The following is an 18146-nucleotide window of genomic DNA, read 5'->3' as shown; positions in this document are numbered from 1 at the left end:
AATGTCCAAAATAACAAAAAAAGAAAAAACAAATAAAATGAAATATGAAGTGTTTGTAAACAAAACTGTCCTTCAAAAAAAGGGGCTGATTGAGGCCAAAGCACCAAACTGAAAACGTTTGTCATCCAGTTTTTGGCAGAAAGAGAAAAACAATAAATCATGCGAATGAAAATAAATATATATAAATATATTTATCGCCCAGTCCTAACTGGACATATTTCTATTCAGACTGAATGGTTTTTATGAGTGAGGGAAACGTGTACTGTCAGTGTGCAGCCGCATTCATTTAGTATTTGTGTGTTGTTGCAAATAATGTGTGTGTTACCACACCTTTAAATTACACCGCCTGTGCTGTCTGTTTCGTTTGTAGTACCTGGAGGAGAAGGAAGAGCTGGAGCTGAAGTGCTCCACCGTTCAGAAGGACTGCGAGATGTACCGCAACCGCATAGACACCATCTCCGCCCAGCTGGATGAGGTGGAGAAGGAGAGGGACCAGGTGACCAGCATCAAAACACACTCTACAACCGCCTACACACTCAGTGTGTCGGTCACTTTGTATGAAAACAGCACATTTTGTTTCTTACTTTGCTGTGTCGGCTTCCGCAGGCGTTTCGGGCCAGAGATGAGGCCCAGCATCAGTTCTCTCAGAGCCTCGTCGACAAAGACAAATACCGTAAGCAGATCAGGGAGCTGGAGGAGAAGAGCGACGAGCTCCACATTGAGATCGTGCGCAAGGAAGCCAAGCTGGTGGCGCTGGAAAGTCGCCTGCGACGGATGTCCAAGGACATTCCCCTGGACCAGGTCAGACATAATCACATCATCACAGAGTCATCAGTTTCCCTCTGCACCCTACTGCGGTGGTTCCCAAAGTGTGGGGCGCGGGAAGCAGTATGGTTGAATGAAAACAAAAAAAAACAGTTACACAAAAGTGTTTCACTGTAAAGATGGTTTGTAGTTTGTTTTGTTGCAACCTGAAGTGTGAAATAAGCTTCAGTGGAGTTTGAAAACAAAATATGTGTACAGGTTTATGTCTGGTAGAACGATGTGTGTGCCCATTTGATTTTCTTTTTCTTTTTTCGAGGGGGATTTTATTGTAATCCATAGGGAGGCCCAGAAAATCTTTGGGAACCACTGGTCTACTGTCCTGCCAATCATATATGTGTTCTATATTCCATATATATATGGAAGCTTACTTTAATCTTGTCATTTATCTCTATTTAACTGGACTGCCTTCTGTACAGACTGAATAATAAGAAATCTTATTATTCTGGACATGTAGTATTATTAGTAAAGATCCGTAAAAAGCCTCCAGTATTTTTTGCAGTTGCACAATCTGACACAGAAAAATGTAGTAAAATCCAAACTATTATTTTTGTACATTTATTCAGTGGAGAAATTGTGATGTTTGGAAATCTTTTTTTTTTTCTTTTGCTCAATTCCCAGGAATTTAAAACAGTTTATCAACTAAATTTCAAGACGCAGTTTGAAATAACTAAAGCAAACTGATGAAAAGTGAATTTAGTCACAGTTGTTTTGAAGGATTGTACGATGTATCAATATTTACTCTTTCCTAACATTGGATATTAATGTAGTCAAAATTAAAGATCGATGTTTTTTCAGTGTGACAACCATAATAGATATAAATGCTAAATGCCCATATTCACCATTGGGGGCAGCAGTAATGCCTTTCTGTACCAGCATGTATGCTTTAGATCCTTATTTATGTCAGTAATAGACTAGCTCAAACACTAACAGTATATAAAATATTGCCAAATAATTGTTCCCTACTTAATGTTTCCTCTTGCCACAAAACCCTAACCAAGAAAAAAACGTCACTTTGTTTTAACAACAGCTGCTTTTCTAACTTCCTGTTGCAGCTAGCTGTGCTGCAGCGCCAACACCAACTTTTATATGTACTTCAGTAAAATGTGGAGGCTGGAAGGTGATTTAAAACCACAAGTTAAATGTATTTTATTTTTGGCAGAGTTTGCCGAGGGACATGCCGCTGCCCATCATCTCTCATGCGGCCGAGGATAAACAGTGTTGGTCCAGCGACGAGTCGCACGAGGAGAAGTGCCCGTCGGACGAGCCGCGACTCAAACGCAGGCCAAACCTTAAAGCGGGGGTAAGCCATCCTTTTATTTAAAGCAACTCGCTTCTTTTTTTGAAAAGAGAAATAATCGTGTTCAGTGGGGGGGAAAAAAACATGCAACACAAGTTACGTTTTGAAGTCCTTTGAAATCTAAATCATTTTTCCACCTGGAAATAATTGGTTGAACTGGAACTGTGTTAATATCCCTCAACTTTTTATTGCTTTCATTTGTTTAAAAAAACATAACAGACATCAAAGCTGGTTAAAAAGGAGTAGTAAGAATAATTGTTTCATCATTTTGTCTCTAGCTCCGATGTAAGTCTCCAGTGTTGGGGCTCAGAGACAGTCCCATCGCCTCAGACGCCAGCCATCGTACAGGTACGCAGGATGTTGTGATTCAGCTTGTATTGCATATTTGACAGCAACACTGCCAGTCGATTGGTTTGGTTTAACTCTCTATTTATCTCTACTTTTCAGTCAACGGAGATTTCCTAGAGATTCAGACGCCAAACGTCAACGGCAACAACAACTCTCTCCCTCCGTCGCCCAGTTTCCCAGTTTCCCCCACGTTGCCAGGACCCTCTGCTCCGTCATCCCTACCAAACATGTACCCCTTGGAGCAGTGCAGGCAAAATATGGTAAAGAGGGGGCAACTGAGCATGTACAAACTACATTTTAATTTAATTTAATGCAATTTTTAAAAATTATTTAATAGATATTATTGTAAATGAAATTATTGTGAAATAAAATTATTTCAGATGAAATAAGGCGTACCTTTAATTGATTAAAATCAAATTAGACTATTTGGAATTTATCTAATTAATTGAATGAAATGTAAATCAATTGCTTTTTTAATGTAAGTGATTCAATTAAAATGGGATTTTTAAAAATTCAATTTAAGTTTGTTAGAAAACGATTAAATATTATTTAATTTAACTTATTTGAAGTTTTTTCATTTTTATTTCACTTTGATGATGTAACTTATTAGTAACATTTATTCAATTTAATAATAAATTAATTTTTAAAGATTTTAATTGAAATGAATTCTGCTGTTATTAAATGAATTGAACATCGGAGTGAATGAAATTGACCTTTGTCGTCTGAACTGATTCGGTGTTTTTCTTTCTGTTGAAACTTCAGCTCCGTTTCCGTAACGACAGCATCATGTCCATCGTCCCGGAGCCTCCTGAGAAGGCGTCGCTGTACAGACGAGAGAGGGAAAAAGAAAACGACTTCCCGCTCCGCAGGTACAGCTATCTTAACTTTACTGCAGGTCGTTATAATCCCACCAGTTTTCAATGGATTTAATTTGATTTATTTCTCATTTCCTGAAGTGAGAGCAAAAAAAAAAAACAACCTTTTTTTTACTGTTTTCTTTGTAGCCTCTCCGACTTTGATAGCGACAACATGGAAATGGAGTATGGTAATGTGCTTTGATGAAACGTTCAGAAATAACACAAATGATAAATTTGGTCATAGTGCTCTAAAAAACATCTTTTCAAAATTAATATCTTGATTGATCTCTCTGTGTGTGTGTGTGTGTGTGTGTGTGCGTGTGTGGGGGTGTGTGGGTGGGTGTGGGTGGGTGTGTGTGTGTGTGTGTGTGTGTTGATTTTCGTTGCTTTGCCTCAGAAGATGGCCCTAACTCTGTGATCTCGTCGTCGTCCTCCCACCAATCGGAGGGAATGGACACATATGATCTGGAGCAGGTCAACAATATCTTCAGGAAGTTCTCTTTGGAGAGGTATTCTGTAACTTTCCATCTACTCAATAAAAATAATAAACGCCCCAAATTCTTCTACCAATAACCCCTTTTTTCTGTGTTGGTGGACGCGCAGGCCGTTTCGCCCGTCTTTGTCCTCCTTCTCAAGAATCAGCTCCACCATCAAGCCGGTGCAGGAGGTGGCGCTGCAAGGCGACAACCTCTTGAAGGACGTCACGCTGGTCGGTGGCAACGAGAGCGGGATTTTCATCTCGTCGGTTCAGGCTGGGTCCAACGCCGAGAGAGCAGGGCTGCGAGAAGGCCACCACATCTTGCTGGTAAGAAGTTAACATTCATCCTGAAAGTTGAATGAATCAAATATGAGGTGAAAATCTATTATGTCGTCAAGGATTTATTCGGAAACATCACAAACCAAGTTATTTTACTTGTTTCAATGTACTGTGGCTGTAATCTATGAGACCCAAAGATGGGTTTCTAACCCCTGTTTATTCTGTGATCGACTAACCAGCTTGAGGGATCCGTAAGAGGGGAAAACCAGAGCCTTCCACTGGATACCAGCACTCAGGAAGAAGCCCACTGGACATTGCAGCACTGCTCTGGACCAATCAAGCTGCACTATCGAGCCAGTTTTGACTGTAAGTCATTTTTATTGTTGAGAGTTGTAGAAGCTTAAATAAATGGCAGCTGGCTTTTAGAAGACAGTGTAGCGAAACAAGTGTTTGTATCAACACAGTAACGACATCCCTCGCAGTGAGTCACAGCCAACGACCATTTAGATTAAGAAGAGGATGCAAAAGTGACTTTGTTGGTATATTTTGTTTTTTCTGCGACGGAAAACGAGTCAGTGAAGTTACTATCTAAACGACTCCACGCCAAACTAATGCAGGAATGGCTGCCAGTAAGGAGGCTGAAGATTGAATTGCTTGTTTTTGATGAGCAGCACCAAGAGTTTGGGTTTCAGGTCAAGTGACGGCAAAATACGGCAAACACAGTAGTCATATAATAGCCTGTTTTATTCAATTCTGCCAGTAAAATCACGCATTTGTAGCAGCTCTTCACAACACAGAAAAGCTACATCAGTCCAATCAGACATGCAGATTCCAAGTTAACTACATGCATTGCAATTTATATAGTTGTCAAACAATGCAGACAATTTCCCATTTTATTTAAATAGTTTAAACTGTTTTCTACCTAAGGAGACCCAGTAGATTGTATTGAGTTGCCGACTTGCGTCATTCACTCCTTCTAGATGAGAAGTGGACAGACGACTGACTCAATATCAAGCCATTTGTTTGATTAGTATAAATCTCTCTTATGCGGCATCATTTTTATTACATACACCAAAAATGAACCATTAGCCACAAATTCAGTCACCTGGTTCTTAATAAGCGCCACCTAGAGTTCAAACAGTTTGCCACCAGGTGGAAACAGTTGAAATGGTGCAGGCAAAGGAGAGAAGCTTTTCAGTTCAAGAAACATGCTGTTGTGTTTTGGTTGATTTTATGGTCTGTTTGTACGGTTTAGCTACTCAAGTAGCGCGGTACAGCTGGCTTGTATATGGCTCAGAAACAGACACGAAATAGCATGGCTTTGATACAAAATTGAATTCCAAAATTGGTTATATGGTGAGCTGACCTGGAAACATTTAGAAAACCAACCAAGCATTTGGCGTTTTCTTTGGGTTTTTGTTGTCACACCAACAACACCTTATTATGTTTCTTGGTTTTTGGCCCAAAAAACCAGTGAACGTACCAAAGCGTTGTCCCCTGTTGAAGCCCAGTAGCTGTTTTACGTCTCCTTAGATCAAACCTTTACACTGACATACTTCACAGCTTTATATTAAATAAGCTAAATGCCCATTCTCCAGCTTATCGTCGGCTCCAGAGCAACCTGTCCGACGGCACGCTGGCGTCTGGAGACTCCTTCCACATCCGAGTCAACCTGAACATCTGTGGACAGTCGGACAGCTGCTCCCTGAGCGTGCGCTGCGACGAGGTGGTGCACGTTCTGGACACCAGGTACCAGGGCCGCTGCGAGTGGCTGTGCGCCCGCATCGACCCCTACAGTGGAACGGACCTGGCCGAGCGCGGCACCATACCCAGCAACTCGCGGTAGGCCCCAAACTCAGACGCTGTCAGACAATCTGAAAGGTGTAGATCGGAGCTTTGTGTGGCGCTTTGATTCCAAAGATTCAAACATTTCTCACATAATCTGTTCGATCGAAAATCTGTAGCAGGAGTTGATGGTTATGACTAAATATTTCTCAAGTGCCGTAGAAAATTTTTGCCCACTTCAAAAATAATCCTATTGCAATAAATCGATTAATCGCGTGATAAATGTAATATTTTCTTACATCTTTCTTTGCACTATACCTTTTCCAGAAGGGCAATTTTGTTTACAGAAACTACAGTATCCATTTTATTTGTCGTTTTGATAGTTTTTTTTTAAATCTATTTTGGGTATTTAAAAATATCTTCCTGTTCTAGTGTCAAATCTTCATTAGAAAGTAAAGTTTATTGATCTTTAATAGGGTCTACTCTCATTATTATGCTATCAACATTGTATTACTTGCAAATGGTCTCTAAAGCAATTATTATTGTGTATCGCAGTAACAATTAATTGTCCAGCAAAATTAGTCATCATGACTAATTTTGGCCTACTTAAATATTTCTTCTAAGATTTTTTTCCTTTTTTGCATCAAAATCTTTAAAATTATTATACAAAAATTACTCATATAAATTTAAAAAGCATTTTTCTAATGACAAATTGAAACAGTGATGTGAAAATGTGATGGCCTCCTTTGCTAAATCACAAATTAAGTGATTTGTTTGAGTTTCACAAGCCACATCCAGACCTATAAAGAAGAAATCCTTTCACCAGAACCTACCTGGCAACAGGAAGCAGGCTGGAAGATCTCGAAAAGCAACGCATTGTCCCCCAATCTACAGAAGTTCAGGAACAGAACAAATGTTGCTGCTTTGGGAGCAGTGATCTTGATAGTTTAATAGTCATGTTACCTTTGTCTGGTATAAAAATCTGATTGATCTGAAACATTTTATTGTGCCAAAAAAGGGGGCAAAATACAGGAAAGATCTGTAAAGGGGGAAAATACTTTCTCACAGCTCTGCTTTATTTTCAGCACTGATTTAAATCCTTGCATTTTTAGAGCTTTACGAGTGTTTTTGTGTGACTGCAGAGCTCAGCAGCTGCTGCTGGTAAAGATTCAGAAGTTCGTCTGTCGAGGAGGGAAGGAAGAAAATGAAGGCCAACGTACCAGCAGGGTAAGGATCTACCAGATTTTTCTCTTTAGCTGTCGTCAGAGACAACAATAAATTAACAACAACATAATAATTTAAGTCTGATTTAAGTCTAGTTCATTTGTATAACTTAATGGCCAAACAAGCAACAACCGTCATTACATATATTAATCACTGTTCCAGTTATTGTTGACCAAAGGTGGGATTTCAGCCTTGATTTAATGGACTCTGGTGTTTCGACAGTTTTGCAGTTTTCTGAACTTTTGTTCAAGATTAGAGAAGCTGAATGCTGCTTCTCCATGTTGTTGTTGCTTCTCAATTGTTTTTTAAAATCTCACCTAAATTGTGTCTTTTTCCAAATGTTAAAGCTGCTCAGAGAATTATGAAACTTTTCCATATCTAAAAACGTCAAACTTTTGACACCAATATACATTTTCAGACCAAACTCTGACAGTCTGTAGCATCTTTACTAAAATCTTTCTTGCATCTCAATCTTTTTTTTTTTTTGCACCACATCTTTACTGTGACTTTAATATTATTTGTTATTTATTGTGTTATGATGCTGTGTGCCTAGGCGAGCAGTTTACAGCCAGAAGAGGCCGGCTCCCCTCCCGATCTTAAGGCCAGCCCTCGTTTGTCCAGAGCCAGTATCTTCCTCAATCAGATCCTGCAGGTAATAAAGTCCAAACACGTCTGGTACTGACAGTCTGACGAGTTTTTAAGTCTGTTTTTTACAAATAGAAAAATCTGGAAATGTGGAAATCTTGCTACAGATTCTCAAAAAGATTTAGGTTTGTACTGTTGAGTATTGCAGCTCTGCTCTGTGGCCTTTATAGCCTCCAACACGTTTCTTTCTCAGACTGTCGTGCATTTAGCTCCGTCCATTTCTCCATCAAGTCTGACCAGCTTCGGTGTCTCTAGAGAAGGAAAGCATGATGCTTCCACCACCATGTTTCCCCATTGGGAGTGCGTTCACTGTGATTCGCCGCCTTAGTTTTCCATCAGTTTGCATGTCAGCTAAAAGGTTCAACCTGAGAACGTTATTCTTTGATTCAATCTCTCGTCTAGATTTAGGCTGAGATTAAATTCTTTGCTCTAGATTTTATCTGGCAGCATCAAAGTGAAGGCAGCTGGTTGTAAAATGCCTGGAGCAAAAACTGTTTTCCCCTAAAAGGAACCCCGTCAGACTCACTGCGGCCTTCTGTCACTCTAGTTTGTCAGCAGGGTGGATATCAAGTACAAGCGTCTGAACAGCAACGAGCGCGTGAGGATCATCAACACTGGCAGTGCAACACTAGCAAGGCAAAGCTTCGAGGTGCTCAGGCAAGAAGGTGAGCGCGAAGCGTCGCGGACGAACCGACTCTTCTTCAGTAGCAACAAGGAAACTGACGCAATTCTGAAGAGTCACACTAAAGCTGTCTGAACTGCGTCTAAGGTCACGGTTTAAGATTAGATACTGCAAGGAGGGATGTTCGAAGTCGTAACCACATAAAGAAGCTTAAGTGTGAATTTATGCTTTGGGGTTTTTTTTTCTTTTCTTCTTTTTGTCACTTGATATGAAAAGGCGGCACCTCTCTAAAAGGAGCTGCTGGGTTAGATAAACAAAAAAGGAAGTGGAAGTTCAGCAAAGGGTGCTTAGACATCTTTGGCCCACGCTGATGCTAGTACAGAACGTTGAAGTCGAAGCCGTTTCGAAAGTCAAAATGTGTTACCCTAAAAGACAAACAAAAAAAAAAAGCGGACAATGAAAGTGTGAGCGCTGACATGTTGGATGAAATGAGCGTCGTATCGCGGAGTCGATGGAAGCTGAACTTTCACAACATTCAGATGGGGGGGAAAAAAAAGAGTTGTAACCATGACAACGAAGCTCTGAATAGCAGAAACACCCAGTCGGAGGAGGAAGGAAGCGGACTCCATTCATCTTGGTGAGATGAAATGGTTTCCAAGGGTCAAAATGGAGGACGTGTTTCAGAGACTTGAGCAGTTCTGGAAGTTAATTTGAAAAACAGCAGAGAAGTGGTGAGATTTGAAGATAAATACCAGAAACATTGTGGAGAGACAAATTAATGTCTTTATGGCGCTAAGTAAATTCATCATTACTGAAAGTCAGATTAAGACTTTCAGTACTTTTATGCCAATATTAACTTGCTTTACCATTTTAAAAAAGTATTTTGATGTTCTTTTGGATCCTTTTGAAAAGCTGGGTTGCATTTACGTTTTAACCAGCTGAAAAGTAAAGGTGAGGATAAATTAGGAGGGAGTTGTTCCTCTCCATACATAGAGAGATAGCCTCACAGCATGATACTGCCACAGCCATGCTTCAGAGCTGGAGCAGAGTTATTAGATTTGAAAGTCACATCTGTACTCCTCCAAACATTCACTGTCGTCTCTGATTGTAAAACTTTTCACCAGAAGGGATTTTTGTTGTCCATGTTGGCTGATTATTTCAGTAGAGAGTGCTTCGAAAAAATTTGTTTGGTTGGCAACCTCATTTCAGTTAACACATCTTCAACATAGAAATAGATTTTATGGTTATATTCGTGTTAAACTTTCTTTGCTGTGGACAGTGACACTGCGGTAGCATCAGTTTCAAGTTCATGAGCCTTTGTGTTTTTTTGTTTTTTTTTTCAACTGATAGTGACAGTTTGTTTGAAATTTGGTTGATCTGAGGATCTTCGAACAGGACAGGATAAAGCAAGATATAATGAAGCTTCTTGAAAAGCTTAATTTTCCAAATCATAGCTATTTCTTTCATAAGTACCGTATTTTTCGGACTATAAGCAGCTACTTTTTTCCTACACTTAGAACCATGCGGCTTATAGCCCGGTGTGGCTTATATATGTATGTTTCCAGTTGAAAAAAAAAAAACTTTGTAGATGCGGCTTATAGTGAGGTGCGCTCTATAGTCCGGAAAATACGGTATTTACATTTAACGCACTGTTTTGGGCACAAAAACATGAGCGAATGCGCTCACTGAACGTCAGATTGGAAATGTTGTTATAAGTGTTTGCCGTTCCAAAGGTTGCAAGAATTTTAAAAAAATGATCAAGCGCTTTCGCTGAGATAGAGAAGCAGGAAGAGGTGGCACCTACGTAACATCGGAATGAATACAGCTACATCAAAAAGTATGTGTATAAATAGCTAAGTGACATCAATTAGAGCTGCGAAGGCCTTTTTATGCAAAAGAAAAAAGAGAGACAGCTCACTTCTGAACCAATTCTGAAACAGGGTTGCAACACTAGGAGGGTTAAAAGAATAAAACTTTCTATGCAACCAGTTTCTTTAATCCAAGAAATCTCCTGACGCAAAGTTGTGAATATTGTGAAAGAACATACAATCATAAATCATAAAAAGACAATCCTGATCAGAATGAATGTCCAGACCGAACAGTGAAGCAGAAGAACGGTACTTTTATGATAAGACGTTTAAATATGGCAACATACTTTGTCGCCAACTTTCAGTCGGCAAAGAAAGAATCAGGCTTGATTATTTTTATTAGTTTCAAAGTAATTGCCCCAAAATGGCAGAAATTCATTGTAAATGTTAAAAAGCGAGAAAGAAAGAGAAAGCTGGCACGAGACGCAGAGCAAGGAGCGGAAAGCAGCCAGAGAGGGACGGCGTTATGGAAAGAACAACAAACCCACATAAACACGTAGCACAATGGCCACATTGAGACAAAAGTAGGTGGCTATGTACTCAGCTCGAATGTGAGTTTATAGGGCAAAGATCAAAATAGCAATCTGTCCACTGAAGAGAGGAAGTTAAGAGAGAGATTATGCTCATGCAAACACTATGTACCCGCCAATGGGGAGAAAAACTCAGTATTCAGATTTACATTGTGATTTTTGCTCCTATTCTGACCAGCAGTGATATTCCAAGATTTAACTTTTATACTAATGAGTGTTTCTCTAGAATAGCTCATTTCGTATGAGCAGCAGTGAATGGAAGCAGCTGAAAGTCTCACTTTTCTACATGTTCATTTTCTCTGTGTTCAGAATATTTGTTTGTGTATTGCATTAGTATCCGGAGAACATCTATTGTCCTATTTAAATTTTCTGAATGGGTCCACAGTGAATTTTTCTTAAAAGTCACTTTAATTAGTCCCGCACACGTGGCGGGTGGAAGGCGATGTAAAATACTGCCATACAATCTGTCACTTATATGAATCAGAGCGCTACCGCTAACTATCAGAAGCAAATATGCAATAGAAACATTTGGAGAGAGCAGTTGTTGACTTAATTTGTTAGAGCACTGCTTGGACCATTTTATACTGACAGATGACGCAAAAAAGGAAAAAGCATGGTAACATGGGTTGCTTATCCCCTGAAAAACTTTATGCTCACAAACAACACCTTGTTGCTATGGCTGCTGAATCAGCTCCAGCTGTCCGTCATTGTCATGACATGAACTATGTTGTGTCTTCCTCCGTCGGGATTAGGTAGACAAGCCTCCTACTTTATAAGACTGAGATAAAACATGTTGAACTAGGAGACTAGTTTTGGTAACTTTCACAATTCCTTCCCATTTGTCCCTAAAAGAAGATATTTGGGGAAAGTAAAAGTGCTCTCTCATTCCTTTACTGCCCTAGTAATGATGAAGCATTTTGCCTTTTACACATCAAATCACTGTTTAAATGTTTAACCAATACTGAAACAAGTTTAAGTCATTTCAAAAGTTCACTTTGAAATGACTTAACTTGACGAATGCCGCAAGTCAGTGACCCGGTGCAATCCTTAGATAAAAACTTTTTAACTGCTTTCAATAATTAACTCATTGACAAGTAGGATACTATTTGTGTACGTGTGATTGAATTGAAGTTATTTCTTCTGTAAAGTGCCTTGATATGCTATGAATTGGTGCTAGGATGATAAATTGATTTGAATAGAATTGAATTCAAGTAGCAGAAAAGAAGTATTTATTTTATTGTTTTGAGTCTACAAGCAACAATTATTAGAGTCCTACAAAATTACCCAGCTTCACAAAACGATGCAAAGGCAGACTGTGGTTGTAAACAGCTTTTCCTTCTAGAAACAGGGTCTCTCATTGCACTCCTTTCTCTTTTGTACTTGTGCGTCATCTATAAGCAGACGCTGCTGACCCAGACAACGAACTGAGCAGAAGTTTGAACCTGATCCCTTACAGTCCCGTCACGCCTCAGAAGACCCAAAGGCGAAGACCGGTTCTCTTCACTCCGGCCGCACTGGCCAAAACCATCATCCAGAAAATACTGAACATGGGCGCAGCCATGGACTTTAACATCTGCAAACCGGGTTAGTGTCTGATCAACAGCATGCAGTATAAGTCTTTGTAAGAAATGTCACTTAATTGTCTGTGAAGGGATTTTTTTTGTTCTTTTAACCCTGCACTGGGATTACTGGGTGTAATCCCAGTATGTTGCTGCCTGTATGGTGCGTGGGTGAATGCTAGAGAAACAGAAGCCACCGTGGGGATTTAACTTATGTGTTGTACTGCACTGTGATGAAAAAGTTAAGAAGTGTAACCAGAGATAGAAAAAGACGCAGCACAGAAGATGGCCTAGTTGATAATCAGCGTGACGATGCACTGCAGTGACAATGACACAGATATTTTAGACGCCACGCTGACACTACACTGTAAAAATGTTGTTTTTTTTACAACATTTTTAAATGTTGTAAAAAATCATTTACAACATTTAGATGTTGTAAATGTTCCCTCCCTGTCCCGTGGGAAATCATCCTTTTCCCGACAGAGGAGGGGGCCGTCAGGCAAGTTTTCGGTGAAGGTTGAACATCTGGCGAGTCAAGAGTCTGTTTTGTGACTTTCTGACGTGGAGAGTCCCCTGGGCGAAAACCTCAAGTTTCTGTTCCTTGTGATAAATGATGCCGTGCAGCGGCGTAGCAAATGAGCACGGTGTGAATGCGTCCCATTGTGAGCTCCACAAATTTACACGACGTGTGACGTTCAATTCACGTTTCCCCCTCGTCTTTTCGTTTTGCTCTCCGTGTCCAGATACCCTAACTAAGGAGGAGTTTCGTCTGAAACAGAACGTGGAGCCCTTCATTCACTACAAGGAGAAGCAGGCCACATTCGAATGCATCACCCGGGAAATCATCGAAGCTGTCGCTGCCAAGGTTGGTGTTTATCCGATCTGCATTTGGTGCCTTCAAGAAGTAGGTTGAGGTTATTAATGCAAGGAGTCCACTTAAATGTCTTAAATTGACTTTAAAGGGGCAGTATTATGACAAATCAACTTTGTTGAGTTGTAGTGTTGTTTTCTCATCAAAAACATACTTGGATACTTACCCACTCAGCTCCTTCAGACTAGCCAGCAGCAGTTAGCAAACACCTGGTCTCATTATAGCAGCTACTTCTCAGAGCAACGCTGGTAAAAATGTTGTTAGAGGGTTAATAGAGGAGCAATGCTGCGATGACTTCCTGCAGGAGGAGTTTCAGAACCAGCAGGAGTTTTTAAAGAAACAGAGACACAATTTCAAGGTGTTAATTTACTAAGACAAATTTATTTTAAGTCATATTTGATATACGGCATTTTTATAACAACTGACGGTAGCATAGTTACTTGATAGTATTGAAGTAACTACCAGTATTAGGTGCCTGGGAAGCACCTATTATCAGTGATGGTATAGTTACTTTGAAAAAGTAACTTTAATCTGATTACTGATTACTCCTTGAAAAAATAACTTAGATTACTGGTTACTTGATTTGGAAAGTGACTAAGTGACATTAAAAGTAACTTTTTTAGTTACTTTCAGCAGCTGCTAACAGCAACGCTCTGCCACCTGTGAAAATTACATTGATCTTTGCCAAAACTTAATTGCAAGTTATTTTATAATGGTAACATCAACAATGTGTCTCCACTTATAAGGTTGAACTGAAGGGGAGATTTTTTAATGGTTACAACAGTACAAAAAAAATGTTTGTAATTTGTTTTTGTGTGTTTCTATTGTCTGGAAAACTATAAATAGGATTTTAGACCCCCCTCCACCCCTCCAGCGTCCAGGTTCTGCGTTACGGACCTTAGACAAAAACGAACCCAAAGCCGCTTATTATAATTTTACTTGACGAGCAAAACTCAAAATAGTTTTTCCAGCAACAAAATGCGCATCTCCCTCTTCCCTCCATTGTTTATGTTTCGGTCCCTGCTGATGCTGTCACACAGAAACGGCGGTCACTCGCCAACACGCTTAGAGGAAATAAAATTAAATTACAAAAGAAAATAGTAACACAAAGTGATTTCGATAAGTAACTGTAATCTGACTACAGGATTTGAAATAGCAACGCATTAGATTACTCGTTACTGAATAAAGTTGTCCGATGTCATCACTGCCTATTATTGCCCCTTTATAAAAGTAAGGAGTAGTTGATCATAATAGGTGTTACATTTTGTGCTGCCAGGACTATATAATCATGGATATTCCATGTATTGTTTTTTTTTCTTGCCGGATTTTTTTTTATCTTTCCAAGTTGCATGACAGGTCTGCTAGCTAGCTAGCTTTTTTTTTCTTTTAAATCTATCATGTATAAGTGCAAATTTATAAGCACTTGGCTGAGCGAAGTTCATACATTTCTTTGATAATGGTCTTAAAAATGTCTGTAGGAGTCTTAAATTTGAATTGTTGAAACCTCTAAGAAATCATGTATGTTTTCAGGCAGGCTTGTATAAAGCACTATGTAATAAAACTATATTTTTGCATCAATGATGAGTTTGGAAGATACACTATGTTGTGTATTTGTGCAAGTTGTAAACATTTTTCAGATATTAGCAGGAGTTTCTTTGATTCTTTGAGTCAGTAAACCAAGAAAGCCTATTCTGAGATGGGTCACAATGAGTGACGGACACAGGTTACAATCCCTCTGTCTTTTATGAAACAAGAATAAAAAATAAATGTAGGAAAATCCAGAGAGGAGAAGGACTAAATTAATTAATTATTCAAACTGTACTTCCACGTTGAGCCAAAGGGATGTTAGCGCCTCACTGTGATGCAAAAAGTGTCATGGAGGCTGGTTTGTGATTTGAAGACTCCTAGTTGACACTAAGCTAAATAGATACTTTGAAGGCTTTAAGGAATCGGGACAGTATTTGATCTGCTTTTTAGTTTAAAATCGGACTTCCTTTCTCCAACTCCATGAACCTCTCAGGGCCATATTTGGAGGCCAAGTCATATCAGCTTCTAGTTCATGTCATGCTGCTCAAAAGGTTTTTTAAAAAATATCTTTTCCCCCTTTTTAAAAGAAGGAACAGGGGACTTTCAGAACAAATGTCAAACAAGACACTTGGTCTGCCATGGCTGATTGAACAGAGATTATTGCTTAGTAATTATTTCATGGAATGGCCCTAAACGTCAGCGCGCCTTTTAAAATCAGTTCACCAAAAGAGTGGAGGACTAGCTTGACGGCGCACTGCGCTCCCCCACTGGCCTTCCTGTTAAAGAAAACACAAACTTTCACACACACAGCGTGTGCACGAAGACTACAACACCTTCACGTGTGCAAACCAGCACCTCCTAACTTCTACAGATAGATTAGATGCACGCCGTTTGCCACCACTCCCGTAGACTTGTTTTCAAGCCTCGTTTCCTCTCTACCCCTCTTCAGGGTAAACACTGCCTGCTGGAGGCCGAGCTGAGCTGTGTCAAGGACCTTCTACGGAGAGAAATCTACCCCATTATCGTTTATGTCAAGATCTGTGAGAAAAATGTCAAGAAGCTAAGGTAAGTCGAACACGAACTCTCTGCCTGTGCAGTGAAACCTCTTTTTCCAAATCCAAACACACGTCAGTTCTTGTAATGAGCTAATGTTTCCATGCTGGAGATTAGACAGAACACACTTTGACGACTCTGTTTGATGCTTTCTTTTTGAGCTACCTGGAAAGATGAAGTAGATAAAACAAATGGGCAAATGCAACCATTTCTAAAAATAAACCCCAAAAAAACACTGACTGTCAGGTCTGTTCCGTGGTTCTGCTGTTTCTAAGTAAAATTACCAAAAAATTCTGACGTATCTCTGGGTGGATTCTGTGACGTCTTTGAATTAGACGGGCCGCTGCAGCTCCACACGATCTCGGCATCAGAGATACTGGGTTCCAAACATCACCGCACTCACCACCGCAATGCTGCTTCCTTCCTGTTTCCTGTCCACACAGGAAGCTGCCTCTGCGCGTGGAGTCAGAGGAGGACTTTGTGAGGTTGTGTCGGGCGAAAGAGAAGGAGCTGGAGACTATCCCTTGCCTGTACGCCACCCTGGAGCCCGACTCCTGGACGGGGATGGAGGACCTGGTAAGGGTCATCAAGGACAGAATTTTGGAGGAGCAGAAGAAGACAATCTGGGTGGAGCAGGACCTGCTGTAGGCCTCTTGTGCACCAGTCTGTACATTTAAATACGTGTGTAGCTAAATGCAGTAAACCACAAAACTTGTAAATCTACTGTAGCTCTCGTTTTATATTTATAGTCAGACTCAAAGAGGCACGTCTTAGAGGCCCAAACAAATGCATTATGTATTTTGTAAAATTGTATTTCAGTTTTCTAAAGATAAACGGATTTAAAAAACCCTAATGTGAAGATTTCCTTATTTAAAAAAAACCAACATCTGACACAGGATGTGCTGCAGGCAAATGTTTTTTAAGCAGCGCTTGCGTTTGATGGTAGATTTTAACCAAGATTAAACTGCCACCTAGTGGCGAGGTTGGGTCATTACAGAAACAACAGTTAGACCAATCCAGTAAAAACCAGTCATATTCCACAAATTAGAAAATTATTGAAAAGTTTAAATTTCCTCGGTAATTCAGTTCATTTAGTGAAACACATTATATAGATTAATTACACACAGAATGATTCATTCAAGCATTTTTTTTTCTGTTATGATGTTTTTCTGCTTACAGGTAATTGAAACACAATGATAAGACATTTTAAATACAGAAATGTGGGCTTAAGGTTAAATATATTTAATACATGCTTAAATATTGTTACTTTCAAAAGCCACTTTTAATCTAAAAGACGAGCCTCAGTGGAGTGCATATTCCAATTTATTGAATATGTCTGCATTTCTCTTTCTACGACATTACAACCACACACTTCAGTGTGTTCTTTTGGGACTCAATGTGACAAACCAACAGAATACTGCATGACTGCAGTGGAAGGAAAATGATGTGGGTTTTCAGAAGCTTTTATAAATAAATATCTGAAAGACATGGTGCATTTATTTTTGGTAGAAGTCTCTTTTTTCCCACCACATGTCCTGTCAAGGCACTTCAAGCGTAACATGTAAAAGAAAAAAACAACAACGGTTACCTACATGTGCCTAAACAGCTACAGGATATCTCAAGATGAAATTCTGACTAGCTGCTTGACTAACTTTAACGCAGACAGGCTACAAATAGGAAACCTTTTTGAGTGCATGAGTGGAAGGAGTGCTGTTGAAGGTGCAACGTTGTCAGATTGGTGAGAAGCTCAGAAATCCTGCGACTTATTTGCAAAGGAAATATTTCTGAAGCAGAACTGGATTCTACAACATATAAAAGGCCCCAAAAATACCAAAACATTCACCAGGGACTGACTGAAAACTAAGCAATTGAAATTCCTGGACTGAGTTAAAGCCCAGATCTGTAGAATTACTTGAAACAGGCAGCGCATGCAAGAAACCCCTCATATATCATCCAAGGAGCAGTGCAAACTCGTCTCACCGAAGATTAATAGCGAGGTGGTAACACGAGGAGGAAGGCTGTCCAAACTTGTTCCTAGAAAACACATTACTGTTGATGTCTATCTTTATGTTTTAATGAGTAAAACATGAAGAAAAGCATTCTTAAAAAGCATCAAAACGTTTTTTAAAGTGTTTATCGTGGTTCTCTAGAGGTCAGTGGGAATTTTGAGGAACATACTTTTCCAAGAAAGCCAAATAATCATACATGCGTGGAAAATATGTGGGAAAATATTCCCAGTGCGGCTCATATCAGGTATATGGAGCAGAAATGCTAAATTTGGTGCACTACCTCCCCCACTTTGTGTTGTAAAACTGTCTGTGTGTTTAAGGAAGAAAGTCAGCTGCTAGGACAAAAAAAAAAAAAACCAAACGATTACA

General features: G+C 39.7%; 1 protein-coding gene across 4 annotated transcripts in view; it reads left to right on the top strand.

The window, feature by feature from the left end:
- The window catches only part of card11 (caspase recruitment domain family, member 11), a 34950-nt gene extending 18329 nt beyond the window's left edge, over positions 1 to 16621 (top strand). For 3 of the 4 annotated variants that reach the window (XM_032587548.1, XM_032587547.1, XM_032587546.1), the window contains exons 8-25: positions 371 to 496; positions 607 to 801; positions 1985 to 2125; positions 2401 to 2470; positions 2570 to 2730; positions 3233 to 3339; positions 3475 to 3515; positions 3725 to 3836; positions 3931 to 4132; positions 4324 to 4450; positions 5683 to 5926; positions 7012 to 7096; positions 7647 to 7745; positions 8286 to 8403; positions 12160 to 12342; positions 13061 to 13182; positions 15665 to 15780; positions 16212 to 16621. In XM_032587548.1, coding sequence (XP_032443439.1) covers positions 371 to 496; positions 607 to 801; positions 1985 to 2125; positions 2401 to 2470; positions 2570 to 2730; positions 3233 to 3339; positions 3475 to 3515; positions 3725 to 3836; positions 3931 to 4132; positions 4324 to 4450; positions 5683 to 5926; positions 7012 to 7096; positions 7647 to 7745; positions 8286 to 8403; positions 12160 to 12342; positions 13061 to 13182; positions 15665 to 15780; positions 16212 to 16416 — 2454 coding nt within the window. In that variant the 3' untranslated portion in view covers positions 16417 to 16621. The remainder of the gene's footprint in view (positions 1 to 370; positions 497 to 606; positions 802 to 1984; positions 2126 to 2400; positions 2471 to 2569; positions 2731 to 3232; positions 3340 to 3474; positions 3516 to 3724; positions 3837 to 3930; positions 4133 to 4323; positions 4451 to 5682; positions 5927 to 7011; positions 7097 to 7646; positions 7746 to 8285; positions 8404 to 12159; positions 12343 to 13060; positions 13183 to 15664; positions 15781 to 16211) is intronic. The other variant, XM_032587550.1, reaches the window with a different exon arrangement.
- The last annotated feature ends 1525 nt before the right edge of the window (positions 16622 to 18146 follow it).

This window comes from Xiphophorus hellerii, chromosome 16 (assembly GCF_003331165.1).
Source record: "Xiphophorus hellerii strain 12219 chromosome 16, Xiphophorus_hellerii-4.1, whole genome shotgun sequence".
Taxonomy (NCBI): domain Eukaryota; kingdom Metazoa; phylum Chordata; class Actinopteri; order Cyprinodontiformes; family Poeciliidae; genus Xiphophorus; species Xiphophorus hellerii.
Note: the sequence above shows the minus strand (reverse complement) of the source record. Positions and strands in the feature narration are given on the sequence as shown.